Source organism: Cucurbita pepo, chromosome 2 (assembly GCF_057944985.1).
Source record: "Cucurbita pepo subsp. pepo isolate OVF chromosome 2, ASM5794498v1, whole genome shotgun sequence".
NCBI classification, from domain to species: domain Eukaryota; kingdom Viridiplantae; phylum Streptophyta; class Magnoliopsida; order Cucurbitales; family Cucurbitaceae; genus Cucurbita; species Cucurbita pepo.
The window spans coordinates 13017714-13045706 of NC_141799.1; the positions used below are offsets into that span (position 1 = coordinate 13017714).

Consider the following 27993-nt stretch of genomic DNA (forward strand, 5'->3'; position numbering starts at 1 on the left):
ACTATGAAGTCACAAGAAACAAACATTTGTTATTAAGGGTTCAAAGTAAACCCATCAGAGTACAAAATTCTGAACATAAAAGGAAAACTAAGATTAGAACACAAGCAGCCCTTGCATTCTTCATATCAATCTGCAATAACAATACTGCAGAAATATTTTATTGGTACAATACAACTTAGTTGTAAATTGCTTATTGTTTGTTGTTTGCGTGTGTGTCTATGAACTTCTGATATCATTGAATATGTCTGTTAATTGGCTTGGAGAATTCTTTCTAGGTCTTCTTCCTCAGCCACTGCATCAGAAAGAAATATTGCTGTATTCTGTTATATTATCTGTAACGACCTAAGCCCACCGCTAGCAGATATTGTCCTTTTTAGGTTTTCTCTTTCGAGCTTGCCCTCAAAGTTTTTAGAACGCGTCTGCTAGAGAGAGGTTTCCACACTCTTATAAAGGGTGTTTCGTTCTCCTCTCCAACCGATGTGGGATCTCACATTATCTGTAAAAGTAGAAATCTGAAGGTGTAGTAACTCACCCATGTGGGTAGTGGTAAAGATAGGAGCGCTAGATGAATGTTTTGAACCTAAATGTGTAATCATTGGTTGTGGTGTTGCCTCTGGTAATGAAGGTTTTGCAGCCAAGCGTGTAGCCAGGAGTGCCTGTGGTGATTCCTTGGCCTGTGATGAAGGTTTTGCAGGCAAATGTAGTGCTAGTATTGCTTGAGGTGCCTCCTTAGCCGGTAATGAAGGTTTTGTGACAAAACGTGCAACCACGGGCTCTGGTGTCTTCTTGGTTCGTAACGATTGTTTTGCAGCTGCTGGTTGTGGTGTTGTTTCAGCCCGCAATGAAGATGTTGCAACCACTGGCTTTGGTGAGTTCTCAGCCAATGGTAAAGATTTTGCAGGCAATTGTGAAGCCACTGGTTGTGGTGCCGTTTCAATCCGTGGCAAAGATTTTTCAGCCAAATGTGTAGCCACCGGCTGTGGTGCCTCATCAGCCTGTAACATGGAACTTACTGCCTCCCTCATCTTCTCCACAACACCTACATCTCCAGGCAGTTTCCCTGGACTCAGCGCATCGAACAACACCTCAGAAAGCGCTCTCTCGTCTTCACCTGGCTCGAACTTCTGCATCAGGTACTCCTTTACTGAATCTCCTTTGTCCCATATCTGCTCAGTTCCTTTACCAAGTCTTGATGCTTGCTGATCCATTGGGGAAGAGCTCCTCTTCTGCGTTGCTGGGGAAAAAGCGTCTTTTGGAGTAGCCGGTGAAGAATTGGCCAATGGGTTCAACGGAGCGGAGAACGTGAGGCTTTGGATCTTTGAAGCAAGAGCATGAGTAGCATCAGTAACAGTGGAATAAACAGGTGCCAACTTCTCAGTTACAGCTTCTGTCAATGTCTTGCTTGGACTTGAAGGTTTAGCAGCCTCCATTTCTTGTATTCTCTTAATGGTAGTATTCGCAGCTGCAGTTTCGGTTCCTGTTTTGATATTCCCAAGAGACGACTCGACGATCATTTCAGACGACATTTCCGACGAGGTGAAAGGTTTTTCATCTTGTCCTGATGCAAGATTTATGTTGTTTGCTAACACATGATTCTCAGCAATCACAGGATTGGCTCGTGGATGCTGCCTGGCATTCTCTTTGCAGCCCTCTGGTGCTAGCTCTGATTCATACACTGCAAATGAAACAAGTTCATATTTTAGAATAGGATTTGAAAGATATGAACAGAAACAACCTTACTTGGGGCTCCTAAATATTCAGCATCAACATGGTCCTCCTCTTCCTCTTCATTTTCATCCAAATTATACCCCCACGACGGCGTAGCATTCTCGTCTTCGCCGTGCTTCTTCTTGTGGCTTAGAGTGTATCTAAGTTTCTTTGCTTTTTCTTTCACTTTCGCAAAAACTGATTTCTTTTGATGGTGATCGATATCCTCTTCAGGGTCACGGTCCTTTCCTGTCACGGGTGGAGAATGTGCGGGCGACCATTTGGAAGAAGAATCCCCCTCTACGTATGGAAATGCCTAAACTCGGTTAGTTTTCAATGAATTTGTTTAATAAACGAAAGACACTTCTCCGCCTGTCTGTGTGGTTTGCTTAACACAAATTACAAAGGAGCAAGAAACGTGAATTTACCTATACCTCGAAGTTGTCCCGTGGATGGGTTGGCATTGACACTATATACATGCATTATGACGACGTTGTTAGCTCTCGATTTGTTTCGGTTTTGGTTAATTGTGTGTGAAAGAGAGGTGCATTTGAAGGGAAGGGGTTAAACAAGAGCCACAAGAAGCTGATCAATGGTATACTAAATATATTTGTGGGCAAAGTTTGTTGAAGAGGGAAGATCCAACAGAGTTTTCATTAAGGCCTTTCTTTCTCCTTTACATAAGCCTACTTCTTAGCAATTGACCAACAACCCACACAAATCAACTTCATGTCCTCCAAATCTCCTCTCTCTCTCTCTCTCTCTCTCTCTCTCTCTCTCTCTCTCTCTCTTTCTCTCTCTCTCTCTCTCTCATGTTATGTTCCATCGTAAAAGGTCACGATGCAGACAATGATCGTATTTGACTGCTATACATTGCTAACCCCTTAGAAAAGGGAATAATTGAAAATCTTGAGTAACAAATCAAGTCGTCAAAGTGATGATAAACACCGTAAGTGAAATGGGTCATTTGGAAAGTACGTCAATTCCCAATCTCTAGTAAAACCCAAAAGAGGGGTCCGTTTATAATCTTCCGTCTAAGTTAGAAGGAACTCGAACTCGAATACACAAATACATAAATATACATTCGAACTTACACATGGTATATTTGAAAAAAAAATAAATGACCAAAATTATTGTTTTAAAAAAAAAATTGTAGATTAAAATAGATATTTTAAATAAGTTAAAATATTTATTATTTGTACTTTATTTCCATGAGTGAAATTTTGTTGCTATATTTTTATATATCAATAAATTTTATTTTATTTTAGTAAATATTGATATTGAAAATGGTAATAAAAATATAAAATATTTGAAAAATTAAATTAAATTAGAAAAATGAGGGGGTAGAAAAGTCCATTAATTATTATTATTATTATTTTTTTTTGTAAAGTTTCTTTAAATAAGAAAAACAAGGGACATTGTAAAACTCGCCCTCAGGAAAAAAAGACTCGCGCTTTTCGAAAAACCTCGAGATATAGAGAAGAGAAGCAAGCGAAGTAAGGAATTCAGCGGAGAGCAAAACCCCCCATTTCTTCCCTTTTCCTTATCCCTTTCTCCTTGCCCTGCAAACCCAAAATGCCAGCTCTCGCGGCGCATACCCATCTCCCCACTTCCACAAATTTCCCCAACTCGCCGGCTTCCCACCGCAGCCGCTTGATTCCGCCTTCAATCGCTGCCTCTAACAACCCCCATCTTCCCCCCTTCAAATGTCATTTATCTTCTTCTTCATCTTCCCAAACCCCACAACCCATTCAATCCTCGACTTCCTGGAAACCCCACCTGAAATCCATCGCTAAAGCCCTTGCTCTGTCCTCCTCTGTTACCCTTGTTTTTAATTTCTCTTCGTTGCTTGGAAATGGGGGTGGAAACTTTGGTGGGGGTAGCGGATTTGGTGGTGGGAGTGGTGGAGGTGGTGGAGGCGGTGGTGGGAGTGATGGGTTTTGGAGAAGATTCTTATCTCCTGCTGCATTGGCGGATGAACCTCAGAATCAGGAGTGGGATGCTCATGGTTTGCCTGCCAATCTTGTTGTGCAGCTTAATAAGCTTAGTGGGTTTAAGAAATACAAGGTCTCTGATATTTCATTCTTTGATCGCCGGAAGGGAATCACCGTTGGCACTGAAGACTCGTTCTTTGAGATGGTTTCATTGAGACCTGGCGGGATATACACCAAGGCTCAGCTTCAGAAAGAGCTTGAAACCCTTGCGACTTGTGGGATGTTTGAGAAGGTCGATGTGGAAGGGAAAACTAAACCTGATGGTACTCTTGGTGTCACAATCTCGTTCTCTGAAAGTACTTGGCAGTCAGCTGATAGGTTCAGATGTATCAATGTTGGTTTGATGCAACAGACGAAGCAGATGGAAATGGACCCTGATATGACGGATAAGGAGAAGCTTGCGTATTTTAGGAGCCAAGAGAGGGAATACAAGAGGAGAATTTCGAAGGCGAGGGCGTGTTTGTTGCCAACGCCAGTGTATAGAGAGGTTCTTCAGATGATAAGGTCTAGGGGGAAGGTCAGTGCGAGGCTTTTACAGAGGATTCGGGATAGGGTGCAGAAATGGTACCATGATGAAGGGTATGCTTGCGCACAGGTAGTAAATTTTGGAAACTTGAATACCAAGGAGGTTGTTTGTGAGGTGGTGGAAGGGGATATTACTCAGCTGGTGATTCAGTTCTTGGATAAGCTTGGTAATGTTGTTGAGGGAAATACTCAACTCCCTGTAGTGAAGAGGGAATTGCCCAAACAGGTAGAATCCTTTGAAGGTTAACTTACAAATTTGATGCCGAAATTTGTTGATTGTGCCTGTTTAGTTCTTAATTCTTAAACTTCACGAAGTTCCATTTATGTTTTTGATCTTAACTACGATGATACGCATTGTTCTCGTACATGCTAATAGACGAAGGTTGATTGTTTTGACATAACATAGTGTGACATATGTATCAAATCCATTTTAGGCTGTTCACTTTAAGTCGATATTTATCCAATAAGCACATCACATCATAGTTTTAATGGGAGGGACAACATAGAGTCACGATCCAAAATTTGGAAATGTAATCGATGTTCTCTAAGTTTAGAGACTAAATAGACACGACCATGCTCCAAACTACATTTATTATATAACCACGACTGTATATTTGGTGTTTTATCTTACCGAGAGAAGCAGCTATCGACTTCTCGGTGTTTCAAAATTAAATTTCGTACTATGGCCACAAATTTCATTACATCAGCTTTGTATAGTGAGTAGCAGTTCTTATGTGCTCAAGATTTTGAATTATGTCACAGCTACAAGCAGGCGAAATTTTTAATATTGAAGCAGGAAAGCAAGCTCTGAGGAACATCAACTCCCTTGGTTTGTTTTCAAATATTGAAGTGAATCCACGACCTGACGAGAAGAGTGAAGGAGGGATTATAGTTGAAATTAAACTTAAAGAACTTGACCAAAAGTCTGCTGAAGTCAGTTCGGAATGGAGCATTGTTCCTGGACGTGGGGGACGTCCAACTTTGGTATGTTATATCTAAGTTCTTTGTGTATTTATCTTCGCTTTGTTATGCTTATGCCTACTTGCACCACCATTGAATTATGGTTGAACATGTTTTTTTTTTGTGGGCTTTGTGCTTTTAGGCTTCACTGCAGCCTGGTGGAACAGTTACTTTTGAACATCGAAATATCAATGGATTAAACCGATCGATTCTTGGTACTATAACAACGAGTAATTTTTTCAATCCTCAGGTAGTCAAATTAATATTATTGTTAAGTTCTTTTTCACTGCTTAAAGGCTATTAAATGATGAAATCTCCACGTTTTTCTTTGTTCAGGATGACCTTTCATTTAAGCTCGAGTATGTGCATCCATATTGGGATGGTGTCTATAACCCACGCAATCGAACTCTTCGAGTTAGTTGCTTCAATAGCCGAAAACTGAGTCCTGTTTTCACTGGTGGACCAGGGGCAGATGAAGTTCCACCTATATGGGTCGACCGAGCTGGTGTTAAAGCTAATGTTACTGAGGTGTTTATCAGTGACTGTTTAGTGTTTTCTAGATTTACTCCTTCTGGCATGTTTTGGAAACAATGTTTCTTATATTGCTGACATTTGTTGAATAGAATCTTACCCGCCAAAGCAAATTCACTTATGGGCTTGTAATGGAAGAGATAACGACACGGGATGAAAGTAGTAATATCTGTTCGAATGGTCAGAGGGCATTGCTTGGTGGAGGTATTAGTGCTGATGGACCTCCCACAACCCTGAGTGGAACTGGTATCGATCGAATGGCATTCTTACAAGCAAATATAACACGGGATAATACAAAATTCATTAATGGTGCTATCGTTGGCGAGAGGAACGTATTTCAGGTGCGAATCTGTCTTAATATTTGCATCTCGACCTGTTAGTACCCTTTCATTGTTTCATTGAAGCATCTTTTTGCCTCTTTTTCATACAAGAACACAGATTTAGAAGCAATTAAGACACCATTTTATAGATTAATATGTTCAATTTTGAGGGATTTACTCGACAAGTTTAGAACTATGTTCTGTTGGGTGCTCACTGCTGGGGTTTTTTGAATCAAACTATGCTGGCTGAGAAAATATTTTGACTTCTGAAAGTTCTGGTTGATTATTGACTATCACATGTGTGTATTACAGGTCGACCAAGGCCTCGGGGTGGGCAGCAAATTTCCGTTCTTCAACCGCCACCAGCTTACCTTGACAAGGTTTTTGCAGCTGAAGCAGGTGGAGGAAGGTGCAGGTAAATCACCTCCTCCTGTGCTTGTCCTCCATGGTCATTATGGTGGCTGTGTAGGGGACCTTCCAAGCTACGATGCCTTTACCCTTGGAGGGCCTTATTCTGTGAGGGGTTACAATATGGGTGAGCTGGGCGCAGCGAGAAACATCCTCGAGGTAAATCTTAAACATCCTCAAAAATGATAAACGACCCTTATCACGAATTTGGAGCAGCATTCTGATTTCTATCCTGTCGATCTTCTTTAGCTTGCAGCCGAGCTGCGAATCCCTGTTAAAGGGACACATGTATATGCATTTGCTGAACATGGAACTGATCTCGGAAGTTCAAAGAACCTTAAGGGAAACCCAACTGAGGTATATAGGCGAATGGGGCATGGTTCGTCATATGGTGCAGGGGTGAAGCTAGGCCTAGTTCGGGTCGAGTATGCTGTCGACAATAACTCAAGCACAGGTGCATTGTTTTTCCGTTTCGGAGAGAGGTTTTGAGATAGTTTAAATTGGTATTCCATTTTTGGATAGTATAGCCGGCTCTGTAGGTTGTGGGAGAAGAATGTTGGAGCTTTATTATGAAGATGATATGCAGTATCAAGTTAAGAGTGATTTATTGACTTGGGAACTTTTTCTTTTTCTTTTGTTTCTTTTTTACCTCTCTGATTCTGGTAAATTTGTTCTAGAGGTGCGACAAAATCATCTATGCTACTTTAATTTTATGCTCTGCATGAACAATCATTGAATAATTTACCGATTCCAGAAATTGGAACGTTGCTAAGTACTCTCTCTCTCTCTCTCTCTCTCTCTCTCTATATATATATATATATATCACTCCATGATGAACAAGAATGAACCAGACTTATAGTTTATGATAGGTAACTTTACAAGATAACTATGAAAGGATACACATGGATACAGGGTTATTATATGATATGATCTATAGAGTCGCATCCTACATGTTCATTTTGTGTATATATATGTAATGATCTACGAGGTCGTGCCCTACATGCTATGACACACATGACAGGGTTGCTCACTACATGACAGGGTTGCTCACTACATGTATATGATACAATCTACAAGATCATGACCTATCTGCATAAGTAATAGTACAATCTACAAGATCATGACCTATCTGCATAAGTAATAAGTAATGTATTACGATGTCGCTCCCCTTGTAATTAGAGTTATAAGTATAAGATTCAAATCAGTGGGGGTGGGGTGGAGGAAAACATGGATTTTTGTAGAATTGTAAAGTTCTGTATGGAATGAGAAAAGATGTGGATCAAGGGAGCAAGGATGGTCAAAAGATTCAGCAACATCTGAAGGCACCTTGCTTAGGCCTGAGAAACTGGGCAAAAACAATGTCCATAAATTAAACAGATTCAGTCAACTGCTAAGCTCTGTTACAAACTGAGATTACAGAAGGAAGATCCAATTCCTAGCTTATTCAAAAGGGCAACAGAGCTGAAAGTCTTCCACACCCTTATAAAGAATGTTTTGTTCCCTTCGGTAACCGATGTGAGATCTCACATAAATGCTAAGTTTTCTTTGCACGTGATACTGTCTGGTTTAGGCAAGAACTGCCCCCAGAAGCTGGATTTCCCTAAATAAACAGTTTAGGCATGTGTTTATCAAACAAAAGATCAAAATGACATGGGTATGTATATGGGGCCATTTCTTCTCTATTATGGTAACATTTGCTATTGCAATAGTACCTGTTGAGATGCTGAATACAAGTTCTGAAGAAGAAACGAAGCAATGATTTTAAGTGGCTGTGAACTTGTAAAATCCAGTATCACAGCAGTCATTATTAGTCTAGAAACCGAGAGGCTTCGCTGGAGTATATCCAATAGAGCAGACACAAGAAAGAACCAAAAAATGGGGTTCAGATATCAAATCTGTTGTGATTCAAGTTCATGAGTTACAGCACAAGCTAGAATGGAGATACATTTTAAATATCTCAAGGGCATTCAATTGTTGAGTTCCTGGTAGACAACATAATAATATAACTAATAATATAACTAATACGAATGTTCGTATACACGTTGCGTATCGGCATCTGGGCACCCAGTGTTTATTTCACGGACCTTATGGAAAGCATTCCTTCCAGAGTGACATCTGCAAGTGACATACTAATCATATCAATAAATAGAAATGGTAGGACCAATTCAACATAAGAGAACAGCTTATAAAAGAACAGCGCATATGAAAATGAAGGCGAAGACAGTTACCAAGCTATATAAAAGAAAACAATAAGGCAGTCATCAAAGGAATATTAACCTTTCATGACATCCTAAGAAGGAGAGAATCACAAAACACACATCGATTCCACTGACGAAGGATCATTTGGTGTGCCCTTCAATACTTCTATAATTCACCAGAGGTGATGGGCAAGAATTTCAATGTGATGGGGATTAGGCCATCTCTTGCCTCCCGTAACTACAGTCTCATGCATCTTACATTATACCTGAATGATGTTTGTAGCTTCTTTTCAGTTTGTAATTTGTAATAGAACTTCCAAGGTTAAAAAAAGTTGTACAAATAACATGTATAGTGATCTGATGCAGCTGTCCTAAAAGCACAGAGGATGATTATGGAAGGGAAAGTTCTAGAGTAAGGTCAAGCATATTGAAATTTCTTGTACTTCCATACATAAAAAACAACCAAGTTTTGTAAACACTACAATGTGCTTGCAGTTCGTTTAGCTTAATCTTGAACTTTCATTCAAAGAGGACTGATTTGGCCTAAAATGTTCAACATACAATGTTCTACTGGATCCGTACACTAAAAAAGGAGGAGATATATGAATATGCATAGGACATGACATAACATAACAGTTCAAATATCCATGGAGCCATTACATGAGAATAAAGGAAGATTAAACAATAAATTTATTTACAAATTTCAGCCAGGAAGCATAAAAGTTCTCCAAGAGGCTGATGGTCATTGTGGCAGAACAGTTGATTGAACAACTTGAAGGTGGACGTCTAAACAAAAAACACATAATAATTGCTTAGATTTTCCTCTATGATCAAGTAAATCTTCATCTTACGGGTTTATGGACTTTCTTACCTGCATGCTCGTCCTGGATTGGAGACTACACAGTAAAGACCAAAACAAGCAAATCTAACTAACTGTATTTTTAAGAGGTGATCAAACTGAGCAGTGAAGCATAGACAGGAATCAGAAACTGAAAGGTAACAGTTATTACGCTGTGATTCAAGCCAAAAAAGTAAGAAGGGGTTACCCATTTGGCTTTGTTAGAACAAAATTTCAGTGCAGACATTCCTGGGGAACTGTTTTTAAAAGTTGTTTTTGTTGTGTTTTTTTTTTTTCAGTTTGGTTCCACAGTAACAGATATCCAGTTTCTTATAAGTCATCTAACTTCAGTTATCGAGAACAGTTCGAAAGACCAAATCAGAAACCTGTGTCTAAAGTTCGCCACTAAGGCCAATAACATGCCATAAATTCTTGTCTTACTAAATACACTTGGACAAAAAGAAAGCTTTTCAGTTTCCAGTAACTCAATAATACTGCTTTACGAAGCTTAATTTTATCTGGGATTCACCATTTCACGTGTCTAATATAGACGTTGGTTGCCAAGTTCGAGAAGTACTCCAAATCCTAACGCAAAACCCCTCCAAATCCAGACCATTCATTAGCATGCAAGTACCACTGGCATAATCCAATTTTAGATTAAAAAAAGGAAAAAACAGGGCAAACAGAATGGGTGCGGTTAGATGAACGTGACTCTCCACAATGATATGGAATTGTCCGCTTCGAGCATAAACTCTCGTGCCTTTGCTTTGGTTTCCCCAAAAGGCCTCATACCAAGGGAGATAGTATTCCTTGATTATAAACCCACGATCATTTCCTAAATTAGCCGATGTGGAAATTAGCCGATGTGGGACTTTCATCCAACACTTTCCCTTGAACAAAGTACACCTCCCCTTAATCGAGGTTCGACTCCTTTTCTTTTTGGAGTCTTAGTCATTTTTTACTATGCCTTCAATACTTTTGTTTGACATTTGAGGATTCTATTGACCTGCCTAAATTTAGGGCAAGGCTCTGATACGTTGTTAGATGAATGGACTCTCCACAATGGTATGATATTGTCCATTTTGAGCATAGGCTCTCATGGGTTTGCTTTGGACTTCTCAAAAGACCTCATACCAATGATGAATCCTATCAAACCGATAGTAAATAATTTTCTAATACAAAAGATGTTCTCTATCGCTCCAGTAAAATCTAATCTAACACTCATTAATAAGGTATACGAAAAACTCAATGAGAACAAGCAGCCAACCTGAAAATTAGCGGAATTCACTTATCATTAGTACCAGGAGGCACATGAGGATGAGGGTAAGGCACGATCGAGCCGTATTTGTTGCCCGACCAATCTCTCTGATGCATCATATGGTAAGGATGGGTTTCAAACCCATGGTATCCCTGTGCGCTTCCCGGATGAGCGACAGGCATACCCATATAACTGTGAGCATGACCAGGTGCTGCCATGCCAAGCACTGGCATAGGCATCATCGGCGGTCCGTAGGGCATCGGAGTAGGAACTGGCAAATGCCCATTTCCATTCCCATGCCCACTGTTGGAAGACTCGTGCAAGCTCTGCGGCACAGGCGTGGAAGCGAAAATCCGGTCCGGCGACGACGGGCCCTCGTTGGAAGATCCCTGCATCCTCTTCAAGTAAAGCCTATATTTCTGAAGATGACTCGCAACATTCTCGCGAGTCAATCCCTCCACGTTCATCAACTGCATAATAGTTTTAGGAACCGCGTTCTTAATCCCAAGATGAGCAACCACATCCACAAAACGCTTATGTAATTGCGGCGTCCAAACAAGCCTCGGTCTCTTCAACGTCCGAGCCGATGGATCATCCATCGAATTATCAGTCCGAAGAGCCGAATCAGCCTCCTCCGCACAATCAACCTTCCTCAATTTCCTAGAATCCGACCCCGCATCTCTCTCTGTCGTCTCATCTCCTTCAAAAACCATCGGATCATGATCCCGAGTCCGATCATCATTGAACGACTTGAAATTATTCGATGAAAACGCTTGCGATTGAAATCCACGAAGATTCGAAAGAGTATTCTGCGATGCTCGATAAAGATCCATCACCGTCCTAGACGGCCCTGTCGAGATACTGAATGCCGACGCAAGCTCCGGCGGAATCAACGTCTGAGACAGAGGAGTAAGATCATCAGCATCCGGCAAACCCGTTTCCCATTCAAACACCCTCTCCTCATGAGCTCCGTTCTCATCATCATCACCACCACCACCACTACCACCACCGCCGCCGCCGCTCTCATATTCGCTCATCTTCACCTCCTCCCCCATCCTCCACTCCAAAAACCTAGGGCTCACTCCCCTGTTCAGCTCCAAAACGAGATTAAATCAAGTCAACAACAAAATAAACCTAATAGCTCCGAGGGCTTAGCTCTACAAATCGGTGACAGTTACAATCGCAGTCGAGAAAATTGAGGCGAAAGAACGAAGACAGAAGAAGAAGAAGTATGAAGAAATGGAAGCAATCAAGAAAATCAATTGGTTTAGATATTTCGAGATATTCGGAACTGCCAAGAAAAAGAGAGAAAAATAGTAATAATTAAATAAATAAAACTTTTCTTTTTAATTAATTTTTTTAAAATAAAAATAATAAATGGTAAAAGGCCATAAAAAGTGCACTATCCGTTTCCAGATCGGCCTGTACCCTTTGCCAACGTGGACGACTTACCCAGATATTTTTGATCCGCTAAATATCTTTACTCCAATTCCCACGCACTCCACTCAACACTTACCTCCCTACTCGCTATAGATTTTCTCCACGTGTCCTTTCTCAAGGTCAGCAGTCAAGAGTAATGACGTGGCAGCCATTTCATTGGTGGAACTACGGAAATCCTTAAACGGCGCGTGATTCGTTGGGCGGATCCACGTAAGCAAAGACCGTGTAATTTTTTAGGGGCATTTATGTCATTACGCAGATTTAATATTGTTTTGTACCGACCTCTAAACTTGGCCCGTGGGCTTCTTCTTTTAACAGAAAATTTACTTTTTAATTTTTAAAAAAATATAATAATGGGTTAATTAGTGGACTGACCAATAGGAAGCGGGGAAATTGCGGGACAGCTGTTAAACGGCGGCATTGAGTTTTGGCCTTTCAGTACGGCCAAGATTGAGATAATGTACTTGCTCCTTACTGCAAAAGAAACCATTTTTTCATTTTTCATTTTTTTTCTTTTTTATTTATTTTCATAAAGTTTTCTTATATTAAAATATTGTGTTATTTTGAATTAATTTAAGCTATAAAATAATTGATATGTGAGTGTTGAATTATAAAAACATAATAATATACAGACGTAGCTGAGCTATTTGATGGCAGTAGCTATGTTATATCCATGAATTACGAGATGACATGATGACATGATGACGTCACTATGTAGTAAACAATTAGGAGTTCGTTAGCTACGGAGGGAATACCTTTCTTGTGGATCATCCATTAGTTGCTTAATCGTAGGGCGTCTAGACAGATCCTCTTAGTATCTTTTTTAAATTGACGTTTAACGAGCTGTAGGGCTATACGGGTTAAGATAAATAAGAGTCTTGGTTTTGACTCGGGATGATTTAGTGTGTATATATATATATATATATTAAATATAAATATTATGTTTATACATGATATATAAAGAATAAAGTAAGTGGCCATAAATAAATGAAGATGCCTTATCTTGATAGCTTATTTTATTACACGACATTAAAAAAATTTGTGGACCGTGCTCAATAGTCTATGGTGGACCCCATCGCTTGTTCTTTTTTCTTGTATTTTTATTATGGTTCTTTAAAAAAAAAAATAATAATAAAATTATTAAGTCAAATTTAATTTCAAAATTTGTAAGCTCAAATTATATAAATTTAATTATTTAATTAACCCATTATTATTTGTTAATTTACCATCGTTCTATTATAAACTCAAAGTTGCTATTGTGTACATTAATATAATCATTACAAGTAAGTCGATTCGTCACAAGTCGTTTATAATTACATTTTTATCTTAAATACGATTGATTTATTAATAAACACTTTGTTTATGATGCAATAATAAACTAAATCTCTCTTCGAAATTAAGACTTAAGTGAACTACTCATCTACATATAAGGAAAGACTAAATTCCATCTAGTCAACGCCCTATTTAGTCAAATTCTTAAAATCGTAGACACCCATGTTAATTGAAGAACAAGCATGTGTACAGAAGCTCATAACTCACTTGTAACTAATACGGAGGCACGTACATGATCATTTTGTAAAATATTAATCTTCTGAATTAACAAATTTATAATAATAATTTAAATATTTCGTGATTCAGTTTTATATAAACTTATTATATAGAATATCTCCACTCGCATGTCTTCATATAGACGATTTTGATCAAATCATTTGTAATAGTTATAAAGTGAGTCATATCAATAATGTTAAAAGATCAGACACCTAATAATAATTTTAATTTTCTTAATACATTAAAAAAGTATTAAATTACAAATAAAATAATTAATTATGAAATTTTATGACATAAAATTTCAACCCCAATCCAGCTGGAGTTGACTTAAAAGGATAGGAGCGAAGGTGCTTTAGCGCTAAGTCTTTGGCTTGATCACACTCCCGTCACTAGCAGAAATATGAACAGTACTCCTTTGGCCGTTGAACATATTCTCCCCTGGATGCAGGAATAGCGACATGGATTAAATGGCCTGTCCAAGCCAAGGAACTTACTCCGAATAGTCCTGACAAATGATGATTGAGACGAGATTCGACATTTTTAAACCACGAAACGCAGTTTACAGTTCTCGAATAAATAGGTTAAGGCAATTCAATTGTGAGACCCATAAAATAAGGTAATCTCTCGGCCCGCGCTTCCCCCGTACTAGCAGCATGAATTGGCTTTTATGACTCGCTCCTTTTGGGAAGAGATCGATTAGTGTAGTTATAAGGCTTAACCATTTATCTGAATGAGAGTTTTTCTTAGAGCGGGATCATCTGGCTTATGTTCTTCATGTAGCATTCAGACCGAATGACTCTATGAAATTACGTCGATACTTCCACGTTCTGTATTATTTCGAAATTCAAGGATTAACTAATGAATCACAAATCAAAAACTAAAAAACAGGGAATGGATTCATAATAGTATCCATATGACTTGTAATATGGGGAACTCTGTTACTTTCTTGTGCCTGGTGCAAGAAAGATTAACGAGAGAGAACTACTGTCCTTCACAAGTTAGTCTATTATATATATTAGTCAGAAAGAAAGACAGCTAGTAAGCAAGTCGAGTAAGAAAGACAACTATTATTATATTAAGTCGAGCGAGCGCTAATGCTACTAATCAAAGGAAAAGCTAAAGTCAGAATGAGCATAGAGATGATAGGCGTCTTCCTTAAAACCGCTGCTACCTTTCGTCAGGCCCTTTCTTGAATTCATTCAAAGGGCTTCGCCCCTTTTCCTGATTGAAGGAGGTAAATAGACTTGCAGAATCTTTCGTTTCGTCTTTCAAAGCTAAAGCAACTCCTTTATTTATTCAAAGACCGTAAACTAGCATTTATCGATAGTCTTTACTCTACCTTCTTTTAAACAAAGACTGTACGGATAGTCGGTTAAGGTTCAGTCTTTCAAAGATGCTACTCCTAATTAATTTAATATCCCTTATAGGTTCAATCGGGTTCAGGTTCTTCTTCTAGCTTTATCGAGGTCAAGAGTGATGAACGACTTTGAGTTAGTATCTTATCGATGGCTTCCCTTGCATTGCCGGGTATCAGCGGTTTTGTTGCAGAATTCATAGTCCGTCTCCAGGAGGTTCAAGAAGGATTTCATATGCTCTTCTCATTCATCTTCCTTTTATTTCTTTCGTCTGTCAAGCAGAATCAAAGAAAAGAAAAGAGCTACTGAATCAACTGAACCCAGTTACCGAGGAAAAGAGTGTTTGAGGGTGAAGGAGAGTCCATTCATTAAATCAAAACCCTCGAGTTCAAGAATAAATAGGAAAGAGAGTCCGTTCTTTTTCTTTTTCTTCTTTTGAGTCAGGATATATGCTATACAAATTCAAATCTAATGGACTGATTGAACGGTAAACAAGGTCTCTTTTCTTTCCTGTCCCTGGAGTTTAGAGTTGAGCATATGAAAGACTGATTGAACTCGGTAAAGCAGCTTCGCTCAATCACCTGTCCTTTACAGTCGAGCTCCGAAACAGGAATGAAAGATGAAAGAGGAATTATCCTGAACAGTAAACAAAGTCGAAATAGGAAAGAGAGTTTACTGTCTTTGAATAAATGAAGGAGTTAGTTAGCTGCTTTATTTCACTCGGTCTCGCAGCTTCGCGCCTTAGCTTTGGTTTAAGACTCAATCACCTATCCTTCCCTTATTTATGGAGGTAAACTGTATTCTGATTTGTTTATTGTTTTTTTTTTTTAATTTTTTTTGGTGATAAACTAATGATGGTGTTTTAAATTATTGACATCCAAATACCAAGAAATCTGACCGTTATCCGACCGTTTTTGCCGGAATTTGACAATTAGCAATCAGCTCAAAGCTTTGGTCGGCGGCCATAAGTTTCCATTCAAGCATTTCAACAAACAGGTGAAGTCCCGTTTGGTGCACTTTAATTCTCCTCTTCATCTAAGGCCTACTCCATTGATAACTCGTCTCAATGCTTCTGCTAATTCTTTTCCAACGTCATTCTTCCCGAGATCGACGAGAATTCTCCCGTATTTGGGACGCAACGAGTCACGTTTGATTCAGTGAAAGGTACCCTTTCTCGAGTTACCCTTTTTGATGTTGTCAATGTTGAGGATGGTTGAGACAAGAGTCCCATGTTGACTAATTAAGGAGAAATCAAAAGTAAAGCCATGAGAACTTATCTTCAAAGTGGACAATATTATCCCACTGTGGAAAGTTGTGGTTCCTAACCTGGTATCAGAGTCATGCCCTTAACTTAACTACGTCAATAGAATCCTCAAGTGTCGAGCAAAGAAGTTGTGAGTCTCAAAGGTGTAGTCAAAAGTGACTTAGTCGAGCCTCGATTAAGGGAAAGATGTTCGAGTGCCCCATAACTTCAATGGCTTAATAGTATTTACAGTTGAGTTTCAAATTTTACACCTGAACTTGATTTAGATTTGAAGAGTGAGCGATCTATATGAATGATATTCATCGTTGTTTTACCCCGTTGGGTTACCAATTTGAATTAAATCATCTAATAGTTCCTTCTCTCCACTCCCTGCCCACCGCACAATAATTGCATGGACCTATGAGATCTCACATCGGTTGGGAATGAGAACTAAATACCTTTTATAAGAGTGTGGAAACCTCTCCTTATCAGACATGTTTTAAAAACCTTGAGGGAATCCCCGGGAAGGAAAGCCAAAGAGAACAATATATGCTAGTTGTGGACTTGGGCTGTTACAAATGGTATCAGAGCCAGACACCGGGCGATGTGCGAACGAGGAGGTTGAGCCCTGAAGGGTGTGGACAAGAGGCGGTGTGTCAGAAAGGACACTGGGCCTTGAAGGGGGTTGGATTGAGATCCCACATCGGTTGGGGAGTAGAACGAAACACCCTTTATAAGAGTGTGGAAACCTCTTCCTAATAGACGCGTTTTAAAAACCTTGTTAAAGATCATGTATTTGTTTAGATTGCTGTTAGTTAGTATCTAATTAAATCTCGTTAGGAGTTAGATTTAGTTTTTGATTTGATTTAGTTTTGATTTGATTTTGATTTGTTTATTGGTTTGTTACCAGATTTTCTCCCGATATTTTAGGTAGATTTTGTGAATATCTTTTGTATTCTCTGTATAAATATGGAGCATTCTTGCTCTCCAAAATTCAATCTTCTCATCAATCATTCAATCAATCCCTATTTCACTAACAATTGGTATCAGAGCTATCTTCTTAAGGGATCTGTGAGATCAAAATGAGAGGAGAATCCAGTTTTTCCGCTGTTGCACCACCAATTTTCGATGGAGACAATTATCAAATGTGGGCAGTTCGTATGGAGACTTATTTGGAGGCCTTGGATCTTTGGGAAGTAATAGAAGAGGATTACGAGGTTCCTCCGCTTCCAGCAAATCCTACGGTAGCACAAATCAAATTACAGAAGGAAAAGAAGACAAGGAAATCAAAGGCGAAAGCTTGCCTATTTGCCGCTGTATCACAAATGATCTTCATGCGAATAATGTCCCTCAAAACAGCAAAGGAAATCTGGGATTATCTCAAGGCCGAATATGAAGGAGATGAGAAGATTCGTGAAATGAAAGCCCTAAATTTGATTAGGGATTTCGAGTTGCAGAAGATGAAGGAGTCAGAGTCGCTGAAAGAGTACTCTGACAGACTTCTCAGCATTGCCAACAAGGTGAGATTGCTTGGTTCTGTTTTAAATGATTCAAGGATTGTTGAAAAGCTGCTAGTCACTGTTCCAGAGAAGTTTGAAGCCACCATTACTACTCTGGAGAACACCAAAGACTTGTCAAAGATTTCTCTTACAGAGCTCTTGAATGCTTTACAAGCACAAGAGCAAAGGAGGTCTATGAGGCAAGAAGGAGTGATTGAAGGTGCCTTACGTGTTAAGCATCAAGACAACAGCAGGTATAAAAACAATAAAAATTTCAAAAATCAATTGACGTATGGAGATTCATCTGCCAATTATCAGAAGACAAAAGGAGGAGGTTTCAAAAAATCCTATCCACCTTGCCGCCATTGTGAGAAGAAAGGTCATCCACCATACAAGTGTTGGAGAAGACCTGACGCCTTCTGCTCCAAATGCAATCAACTTGGACATGAAGCTGTGATCTGCAAAGCCAAAGATCTGGTGAAAGAAGTAGATGCACAGGTAGTTGATCAAGAAGAAGAAGAAGAAGATCAATTGTGTATGGTCACTTCTTCCTCAAGCAAAGAATCAAGCGAGAGCTGGTTGATTGACAGTGGGTGCACAAATCACATGACATATGACAAGGAGTCTTTTGAGGAATTAAGAGACACCGAAGAAGATAAGAGAGTGAGGATTGGCAATGGTGAACACTTGGAAGTCAAGGGTAAAGGCACAGTAGCTATAAAAAGTTATGAAGGTACAAAATTTATTCCAGATGTTTTATTTGTGCCTAAAATTGATCAAAATATCTTAAGTGTTGGTCAGTTACTTGATAAAGGCTATAAAGTGTTGTTTGAGAATAAGCCGTGCTTGATCAAAGATGCTAGTGGCAAAGACTTGTTCAATGTCAAAATGGAAGGAAAAAGCTTTGCTCTAAATCCGACGGCCTTTATATCCAGAGTTAGTGCCACTGAGATTTGGCACAAAAGACTTAGACACTTTCATCATCGAGGTTTGCTTCAGATTCAATCAAAGAAGCTGGTAGAAGAACTCACTGACATTGATGAGGACATGTCTCCTTGCCGTACTTGTAATTTTGGGAAGCAACATAGGCAATCCTTTCCTAAACAGGCATGGAAAGGCTCGAAAAAGCTGCAACTGGTTCATACTAAGCTTTGTAGTCCTCAGCGAACACCATCATTAAATAGTAATCTTTATTACATTGCTTTTATTAATGATCTAACAAGAATGTGTTGGATATTCTTGCTGAAGCAAAAGTCAGAAGTTGCGAGTGTATTTTGGAAATTCAAAGCCAAAGTTGAGAGTGAAGATGCATGCTTGATTCAGACTATAAGATCAGATAATAGCAAGGAGTACACTTCAGAAACTTTTAACCGGTTTTATGAAGAGGCTGAAATTGAACATCAATTGACAATACCATACACTCCTCAACAGAATGACGTCACTGAAAGGAGGAATAAATTCATAATGGAGATGATGAGATGCATGCTTCATGAGAAGGATCTTCCAAAACGTTTTTGGGGAAAAGCAGCAAACGCTGTTGTGTGCTTGCAAAATCGAATTTCAACAAAAGCTGTGAAGGATCTAACACCATTTGAAGTTTGGTATGATTACAAACGTTCTTTAAAGTTCCTTAGAGTATTTAGGTGTCTTTGCTTCACTCACATTCCACAGGTCAAGCGTGATAAGCTTGACAAAAAGTCAGAAGTTGGCATCTTTGTTGGGTATAGCACTATATCCAAAGCTTATAAAGTTTTTCAACCACACACTAGTCATGTTATTGTGAGCCGAGATGTTCATTTTGCTGGAAATGAGCAATGGAATTGGGAAGAACTTACGAAGGTGAATCAGATTTCTAATGCACCAAACAATTTCTTTGGTAGCATGTTAGAAGAGTCTGAAGATAAACGACTAGAAGAGTCTGAAGATGAACGACAAGATGCTTCGGTTGATGATGCACCTGTCAGAGGAGGAGCTTTCAGTGATCAAGAAAAACAAAACTTGGGAGTTGGTTGATCGACCTCTAAACAGAAAGATAATTAGAGTAAGATGAGTGTTCAGAAAAAAGCTTGGAGTTCACAGCATCTAAACAAGGAGGAGTGTTAAAGATCATGTATTTGTTTAGATTGCTGTTAGTTAGTATCTAATTAAATCTCGTTAGGAGTTAGATTTAGTTTTTGATTTGATTTAGTTTTGATTTGATTTTGATTTGTTTATTGGTTTGTTACCAGATTTTCTCCCGGTAGATTTTCTGAATATCTTTTGTATTCTCTGTATAAATATGGAGCATTCTTGCTCTCCAAAATTCAATATTCTCATCAATCATTCAATCAATCCCTATTTCACTAACAAACCTTGAGGGAAAGCCCGAAAAGGATAGCCCAAAGAGAACAATATATGTTAGCGGTGGGCTTAGGCTATTACAAATGGTATCAGAGCCAGACACCGAGCTATATGCCATCGAAAGAGGTTGAACCCCAAGGAGGGTGGACAACAGGGTAGTGTGCCAGGAAGGACGCTGGTCCTAAAGGGAATGAATTGTAAGATTTCACATTTATCTGTGTTTTGTATTCACGTATAAATAGTATTAATAGCAATATGTGATGCCCTTCCAACTAATAGCTATTCATTTTCAACTGTTAAACTGGGGATGTATATCCTATGCGACCATCTTTGTTTAACCAATTGCTCCGGTAAATAGAGGGTTTTCCTTTCGGGCTTCCCCTCAAGGTTTTAAAACGCGTCTATTAGGGAGAGTTTCCATATGCTTATAAGGGAGAGTTTCCATATGCTTATAAAAAATGTTTAGTTCTCCTCCCCAATCGACGTGAGATCTCACAACCCTCTTCCCTCCAGGGCCCAGCGTTCTCACTGGCACTCGTTCCTCTCTCCGATCAATGTGGGATCTCACACAAATGTTCATTAGGTTTAACACTCTCGTCGATATAGCTCTCTCTAGCTTGTTCTAACTAAATCATAGCCTCCCTCTTCCCCCAAACCATGGCCTTATGAGATACCACACTTTTTCTCCCTTTTTTCGGTATTACAAATGAAGATTGTGATGTCCCACATTGGTTGGGAGGAGAACAAAACACCCATTATAAGGGAGTGGAAACCTTCCCTTATCAGACGTGTTTTAAAGCCTTGAGGGGAAGCCCGAAAGGGAAAGCCCAAAGAGGACAATATCTGCTAGCGGTGGATCTGGGTCGTTACAAAGATAGTATCGAAACTTTTCTGTTGCCTACTCGTGACTAACCCGTCTGTGTTGAGCATCCATGAACTGCTATCTTTTTCAAAACTAGGGTTCAATCTGTTCTATATTGCTTTTCATGCAAATTTATTGTACAAAGTGTATGTAAGATTTTGAATCATTATATGTGGTATGATGGCATGCACAGCAAATGTACGTGCATATCTGATGCAAAGAGGGGCGGGGGGCACTCAGGAATCCCTTATATGGGAAAAAAATCATTACTCCTCTTGACTTTGCCTTTGCTAAAGAATCTTTATATGTTCTGTGCATACCATTTTCAATTTATGATCGTTTTTCTCATGGTTACATGTTCAAAGGGTGTTTCGTTCTCCTCCCAAATCGATATGGGATCTCACAATCCACCTACTTCGAGGTCTAGCGTCCTCGCTGGCACTCGTTCCCTTCTCCAATCGATGTGGGACTCCCCAATCCACTCCCATTTGGGGTCCAGCATCCTTATTGACACACTACCTCGTGTCCACTCCCATTCGGAGCTCAGTCTCCTTGTTGTCTTATCGCTCAGTGTCTGCCTTTGATACCATATTAATGGCCCAAGTATATCATTGAGCTTCCCCTCAAGCTTTTTAAAACGCGTCTGTTAAAGAGAATTTTCTACACCCTTATAAAGAATGTTTCGTTCTCCTCCCGAATCGAGATAGGATCTCACACCTACCATTTTAGCAATTGCTTTGAATTATTTCAGCATGAGTAATTTACCTGGTGTGTACCCTGTTACAGTAGGCCTTAACACCAATGGTAAAGAAAAGATGGGCTGTTGAATCCACTGCCTTTTATCCGCCTCAACCTCGCCTTGCTTTAGAAGGCCAACCCTTTTGGGGTAAAGGAAAATATCACCTCATCTTTGATTTGCTCCACATGTTTGCAATATGGAAGTCATTGTGAGCACTTCTTACCATTCACGACTCGTTGTCCAAATCGTAACCGAGCAAAATCGCCATCGATTGTCATTTCAATCCTCGGTCGAATTCACAGCTTATCGACATTGCTGATTGGTCACACTTTTTTCTGGCCATTGTTCATTGCTTGGTGATATCCTCATTATCTACCTTTTGTTTCTGTGTGTGTTATTGTCATTTGGAATTATGAACAAACAAAGGTGTTTAGATGCTTTCTAAACAAGTGTGAATTTGGGGCATCTATCTATTGGAATTGAAATGATTTGTTGTATTGGTTTCGAATCTTTCGGCGTGTGTTCATTTCAATTGAGATGGCCATATCTTTGTACGATCGAAATTCATGCTCTGTAAGATTGTGTGCTGATAGATTCACTGTTTTGAAGGATGAGATGTTCAATCATTTCAGGATAGCTGGCTGGCTGGCTGGCCGTGGATATGGTAAATCCAAAAGTTTGTTGCTGCTGCCTCTGCCACTGCTAGCCTTTCAATGAATGAATGATGCATAAGTCATATGAACTTCCAAATTTCCTTGTGAGTTATGATTTCTTTGTAGGGGCCATTGCATCACAGCATTCATTTCTTGACCCTTACAGTCTTAAATTATTGTACTGTAGATGACATTTTCAGCAAATTGTACCCTATGTAATCTACTCGAGTAGGATCAATCATCGGATTTGGAGTTGCGTTATACCTTTCAAATTATATTGAAAGTTGAGAGACTAAATAGGGCTAAATATGATCAATCAAATTGAGATTTATCATAAGGACTGCATCAAAGCAAAGCATACAACTTGTGCTAGTGTTATTGCAATATGGTTTAATGTTACAAATGAACAGAAATAAAAGAAATGGGTTTAGAGGGAAATGTAATAGAAAAAAGAAGCTTAACAGAATAAGAACAAGCTCATGAACAAATATTGTCTCCCTCATCTCAAATACAAATGACATAAAGACTGAACTTCCAAAATCCCTCCAGTGTTGAGATGAATTGGTCATGGTTAACGATCCACGTAGGGCTGCAATTTTGGTGTCCTGACACAGCATAACGTGGAATTCTAGGGTGCACACCGTACTGATGTTATATGTCTCAAACCCACACACCGTTTGGGTCTGATTATTATTACCTCGTGGGTCTGATTCCAGCGAGGCCAAGCTTGTCCTTGTCCTTTCACACTTCACAGAGGGGGCCTCCCAGTAGGCATTCAGAAATCCATCCATCAGCCAAAATGAAAGCAACCTTATCCATGATTCTGACCACTCACATTTCATCCTCAAAGCCCTCGAAACTTTCTCTCACATTCACATATCAGATGAGGGTTTTTTTTTTTTTTTTTTTTTTTTTTTTTTTCTCTTTCTTTTTCCTCTTTGAATATAAAGAAATTGAAGTTTGAGACTCAATGAACATAACTGCTTTGACAATTATGGCAAACCAGACAAAAAAGGCAGTACAGAAAGTAATGCAAAAGGATTTCCATTGACAATTGGAAAATGGTGTTACAGATGAAAAAGGACTTGAAGTTCAGCTCCAATTTGTCGTTGAGAATCCGCATCAATTCAAAGAAGTAATCTTGTTCTTCCTTGAAAATACTTTAATGGGTAAGCCACCTTTAGGCACAGGAAATGGACCGTATTGTATCCCAGATTCCTCTCCCACCACTTTCCATCTGATCCCCCAAACAAAAGCACAGCCAAGATTAGCCAAATAGCTAACTATCTCAAACAGACATTTTCACAAACAGTTTGCAGGCATCACACAGAAACATCACAATTCAACTCTGACATTTCCACAAACACTTCGTAGGCAAACTACGATCATAATTCATAATTCAGTCAGATATTTTCACAAACACTTCGCAGACAGATTAGGCCAACGACTAATTAAGTCGGACACTGCCACAAACACACCATAAATTCAACAGTGACATTTTCACAAACACTTAACAGGCGTGACCCAGAAAACATCATAATTCAATTGACATTTTCACAAACAGTTGCGCAAAGAAACATCATATTTCATCAATTAACGTAAACCCCAGAAAAAACAAAGAATCAAACCTCCTACCCCTCTTGGCGGCTAGATCAGCAAAAGAAAAACATGAGGTGTAAAATGTTGAAACGTGGAGAAGGAAGAAATGGTTTGGTGGAGAAAATTATGATTGTTCTTACAGCTGGCTAATATGGACTACTTTTGTCGCCAGGGGCTGAAGCCTTGATCACGATCACAGGGCAATTCTCCGCCATTTGTAAGAGAGAAAGAGGCAGAGAAAGGGATTTAGGATATTTTTGAGACCAAATGATTAGGGATTTGGGCAATGGGACCTTAGGACATCTCATTATATCCATTCATTATCTAATTCCCCTTTACGTGACAATCTTATGATATTATGTTTCCGATCCGATACACGAAATAAAAAAAATATAATAGAAAAAGTAGATATTATTGTATTGTAAAGAAACTCCTACAATTTTCCAAAAATAAAAATTTAATACTGAACCAACACCCACTATTTATATTCATAATCTGACACATCATTAATTTATATTATTTTATTGTATAAGAATGAATCTTTAATTAATAATTATAAAAAAAAAAAAAAAAAAAGACCAAATAAAAGAAGTGACATGATATTTAATGAATCTTTAATTATGATATTTTTTACTAAACTTGCTCAAATTTTAATTTTTTAAACAATTAAGTTAAATTATACAATATTTATTCCCTAAATATTATAATAAACCAATTAATTTTTATTAGAAACAAAATCAAAGGAATTAATTAGTTTTGAAATAAGTTAAAACACATTTTAAATACAAAATATATTTTTTATACTATACTTATAATTTAACCGACATATAATTAATATATATATATATGTGGGTGAAGGGGGGGGCTTTATTTTAAGGGTAAGGTGCCCTTTATGCCGACTGAGATAAGAGAGAGAGAGGGTTGGGGAGCCTTAGATTTTAGGATAAGGTGCCCTTCAGACAAGAGATGGGAAGGACCACAGTTCCACGGCCAAAGGAACTCTACCCACTGGACCACATCCAACGGTGACTTTGGACAATCCTTCCTTTCTCTCTCTCCTAAAGTCAACACCCCCCCCCCCCCCCCCCCCCCCCCCCAACAACAAGGGAAAAACTAACACTTTAGTTTAGCTAGCGTAACACTCAGATTTATAATAATCACTTCCAAACATGTCATACACTAAGCTCGTGTAAAAAGAAGCTAAAAATTATAAAAAGAGACCTGTAACCGGTGATGAAGTGGTGGAGAAGAACGAGGATTTCAAGCTTAGCCATCTCGCTGCCGGGACACGAGTGCACTCCATTTCCAAATGGCATGTACGTGTTTGGTCGGGGTGGTACCTTCACCATAATACAAACGTTAGAAAAAAAAGATCATGCATTTAAGAGACGGGTTTAATTAAGAAGTTAGATGATTAAGAGACAACTAGATTGTAACAAGTTATGAACGCGAAAATTAGGAGGTCACGTGATGATATAAAACATATAATTTATGTTAGACACATCGAAAAGGACATGGGGTGTTTGGAGATGATGTTATGTTTGGATGACCCACAGATTTTTATTTAATTTATTTATGATTTAGAGGCACCTCGAATCTTGAAGGATCAAACTTCTCGGGGTGTGGGAAGAAATGTGCAGAGTGATGAATGGTTCTGAACAGCGGAAGAACTTTCCATCCTCTTGGGATTAAATAACCTTCGAACTCCACCTCTTCCACTGCCTCTCTGAACGTGAACGACAGTACACTTGCTGTTCTTAGGGTTTCTTGGATCACCCGACTTGTCAATGCCATCCGCCTCGTGTCATCCCATGTAAGCCCACGCCCCCCTTCCCTCACCTTCTCCTCAAATATGGCGTCCTGCTCCTTCTGCACCGTATCAACAACAAACGCTTGTTATGAATCACGACTCTTCATAATAGTATGATATTATACATTTTGGACATAAATTCTCGTGGTTTTCCTTTGGACTTTCTCTTCATACCACTGGAGATCTATTCCTTGCTCATGAACCTATGACCATCCCCTAAATTAGTCAGCGTAGACTCCCTCCCAACAATTTTCAACAATCTTCCTCTCCTTGCTTTGGTTTGGACTTCCCCAAAAGACTTTATACTAATGTGGGGCTTGCTCCCGACAATCCTCAACAATCATTCCCGCGAACTAAATACCTCCCTTGACGCTTGTGGAGCCCTCAAACAGCCTCCCCTTAATCGAGGCTCGACTCCTTCACTGGAGTGCTTGAACAAAGTACACTATTTGTTCGACGCTTGAGTCACTTTTGACTAGAGACTCACAACTCTTTTGTTCGATATTTGAGGATTCTATTGATATGGCTAAGTTAAGGGCGTGATTGTGCTCTACAATGGTATGTTATTGTCTACTTTAAGTATAGGGCTTCCCTAAAAGAGCTCAGATAAGATAAGGTCTCGTACCAATGGAGATGATCTTTTCTTATAAACCCATGATTATTGTCTAAATTAGCCGATCTCGGACTCCCTCTCAACCCAACACAAATCGGTTTTTTTACCTTAACAGCTCCAAGAAGATGGTGATCGTCATGTAAGTACTTGAGAATCCATGTAAGAACACTAGCTGTCGTGTCTTGAGCTGCAAAGATCACTCCTATTATGTTATCAGCTATTTGTGAATTACTCAGCTTATTTTTCTCCACTTTGTCGCCGTCGCCGTCACCGCCTAGAAGCACCGCCAGCAACCCACCGCCATACTCATTGCTCCGCTGTCTTTTCTCAATCAATTTCCCCAATGTCTCACTCAGCAACTTCCTCGCCTAAAACCCATTTGATAATTCATTAAAAAAAACAAATCTTTAGCATAAAAATCCAAACTTTATAACGTTTATACCTTCATTGCTTTACGAAAAGGCGTTCCGGGAAGATCAAGAGGCATAGAATTATAGCCTTTTTCAAGGCATTGGTACAGATGTTTAATTCTCTCAATTTCCAAGTCTTGTTGGTCACCAAAAGCGGATATCATCGCCACATCAAAAGCAAACTACAAAAAACAATATAATATCATGCAAACGTGTGGCAAAATTGTGTCATATCATGCAAAAATTACCCAAAAAAGGGGAAAAAAAAAAATCAAATTTTGTGAATACCCTTTTCATTTGTTGTAAGGTATTGATTTGGGAGTTATCCCAAGAGGGTAAAAGGCGAAGCACGATGTTCTCAATTTGAGAGACAGAGGGTTTGATAGCAGAGGGCAAAAAGGAGGCTTGGATGAGCTTCTTGAGGCGAGAATGGTAAGGGCCTTGGTGGAAGAACAAAGCTTGAGGGCCAATCATTTTCTCTTTGCTTGGTGGGTAGGTTGGCTTGAAGAGATGAGCCTTACTCACAAGGACAACTCTGGCAGCCTCAGGGCTTGAAATCATCACACATGGACACCCCAATATGTGTGTCTTAAACACATCCCCATATCTACAAAAACAACAACAAAAAGAAGTCAAAATATGAACCAAAAACAGATTTGAAGTTGTTTTGGAGTACCTTTTTTGCCTAATGGAGAAGAAGGAGTTGGGGTTTTGGGTGTAGAGTTTGAAGGTTTCGCCTATGTAAGGCCAGCCCATGGAGCCAGGGGGGAGGAGGTGGTGGTTGGGGTGGCGCCATTGGAGGCAAAGGAGGAGGAGGAGGAGACCAAATAAAAGAAGAAGAGGAAGCATTATTGTGAGGTGTAATTTGGAGAGCAAAAGGGTATGAAAAAATGGGGATTTTATAGAAGAAGAAGGTGAGGAGAGTGGTTTGGTTGGAAGACAAATGTCATCAAATTTTACATTCAACACTCTCTAAGGCCTTTTTTATAGATAAAAATTTTAGCCCCATTCCATGTCATTGCCCCTAATAACGTTTCTATTTGATCTCGTGTTTTAGTTATTAGAATCGTATCTATTTAATTTTTTAGAAGATAAAATACATATTTTAGTTTACACTTAAAAAATTTCGAATATAAGAATTAA

The 27993-nt window shown here is 39.1% G+C and overlaps 4 protein-coding genes across 7 annotated transcripts; 1 reads left to right on the plus strand and 3 right to left on the minus strand.

Moving 5' to 3' along the window:
* Positions 1-9: 9 nt before the first annotated feature.
* On the minus strand, positions 10-2249 carry LOC111788463 (low-temperature-induced protein). 3 transcript variants are annotated; one of them, XM_087121520.1, is made up of 4 exons: positions 2136-2249; positions 1741-2007; positions 533-1675; positions 10-292 (listed from the first exon to the last, which is right to left on the minus strand). In XM_087121520.1, the coding sequence occupies exons 1-4, from the start codon at positions 2188-2190 to the stop codon at positions 249-251; spliced, it is 1509 nt and encodes a 502-aa protein (XP_086977646.1). In that variant the 5' UTR covers positions 2191-2249; the 3' UTR covers positions 10-248. The 3 variants fall into 3 exon arrangements, with proteins under 3 accessions (XP_086977646.1, XP_086977644.1, XP_086977645.1); XM_087121518.1 differs by lacking the exon at positions 10-292 and having other exon boundaries at positions 299-1675; XM_087121519.1 differs by lacking the exon at positions 10-292 and having other exon boundaries at positions 299-1675; positions 2142-2214.
* An 883-nt stretch (positions 2250-3132) lies between these two features.
* On the plus strand, positions 3133-7217 carry LOC111786835 (protein TOC75-3, chloroplastic). The gene is made up of 7 exons (XM_023667053.2): positions 3133-4452; positions 4989-5210; positions 5329-5436; positions 5523-5714; positions 5810-6058; positions 6350-6604; positions 6695-7217. The coding sequence occupies exons 1-7, from the start codon at positions 3283-3285 to the stop codon at positions 6932-6934; spliced, it is 2436 nt and encodes an 811-aa protein (XP_023522821.2). The 5' UTR covers positions 3133-3282; the 3' UTR covers positions 6935-7217.
* Positions 7218-8310: 1093 nt separating this feature from the next.
* Positions 8311-12041, minus strand: LOC111787368 (transcription factor PCL1). 2 transcript variants are annotated; one of them, XR_002813967.2, is made up of 3 exons: positions 10749-12041; positions 8723-8909; positions 8311-8560 (listed from the first exon to the last, which is right to left on the minus strand). XR_002813967.2 is itself a non-coding variant. In XM_023667370.2 (2 exons), exon 1 carries the CDS (start codon positions 11792-11794, stop codon positions 10766-10768), a length of 1029 nt encoding a protein of 342 aa, XP_023523138.1. In that variant the 5' UTR covers positions 11795-12041; the 3' UTR covers positions 8311-8560; positions 10749-10765. The 2 variants fall into 2 exon arrangements, 1 of the variants encoding a protein (XP_023523138.1); XM_023667370.2 differs by lacking the exon at positions 8723-8909.
* A 10724-nt stretch (positions 12042-22765) lies between these two features.
* CYP707A2 (cytochrome P450, family 707, subfamily A, polypeptide 2) lies at positions 22766-27746 on the minus strand. The gene is made up of 7 exons (XM_023667248.2): positions 27527-27746; positions 27139-27457; positions 26883-27032; positions 26548-26808; positions 25608-25886; positions 25239-25357; positions 22766-23655 (listed from the first exon to the last, which is right to left on the minus strand). Exons 1-7 carry the CDS (start codon positions 27697-27699, stop codon positions 23541-23543), a joined length of 1416 nt encoding a protein of 471 aa, XP_023523016.2. The 5' UTR covers positions 27700-27746; the 3' UTR covers positions 22766-23540.
* Positions 27747-27993: the final 247 nt, after the last annotated feature.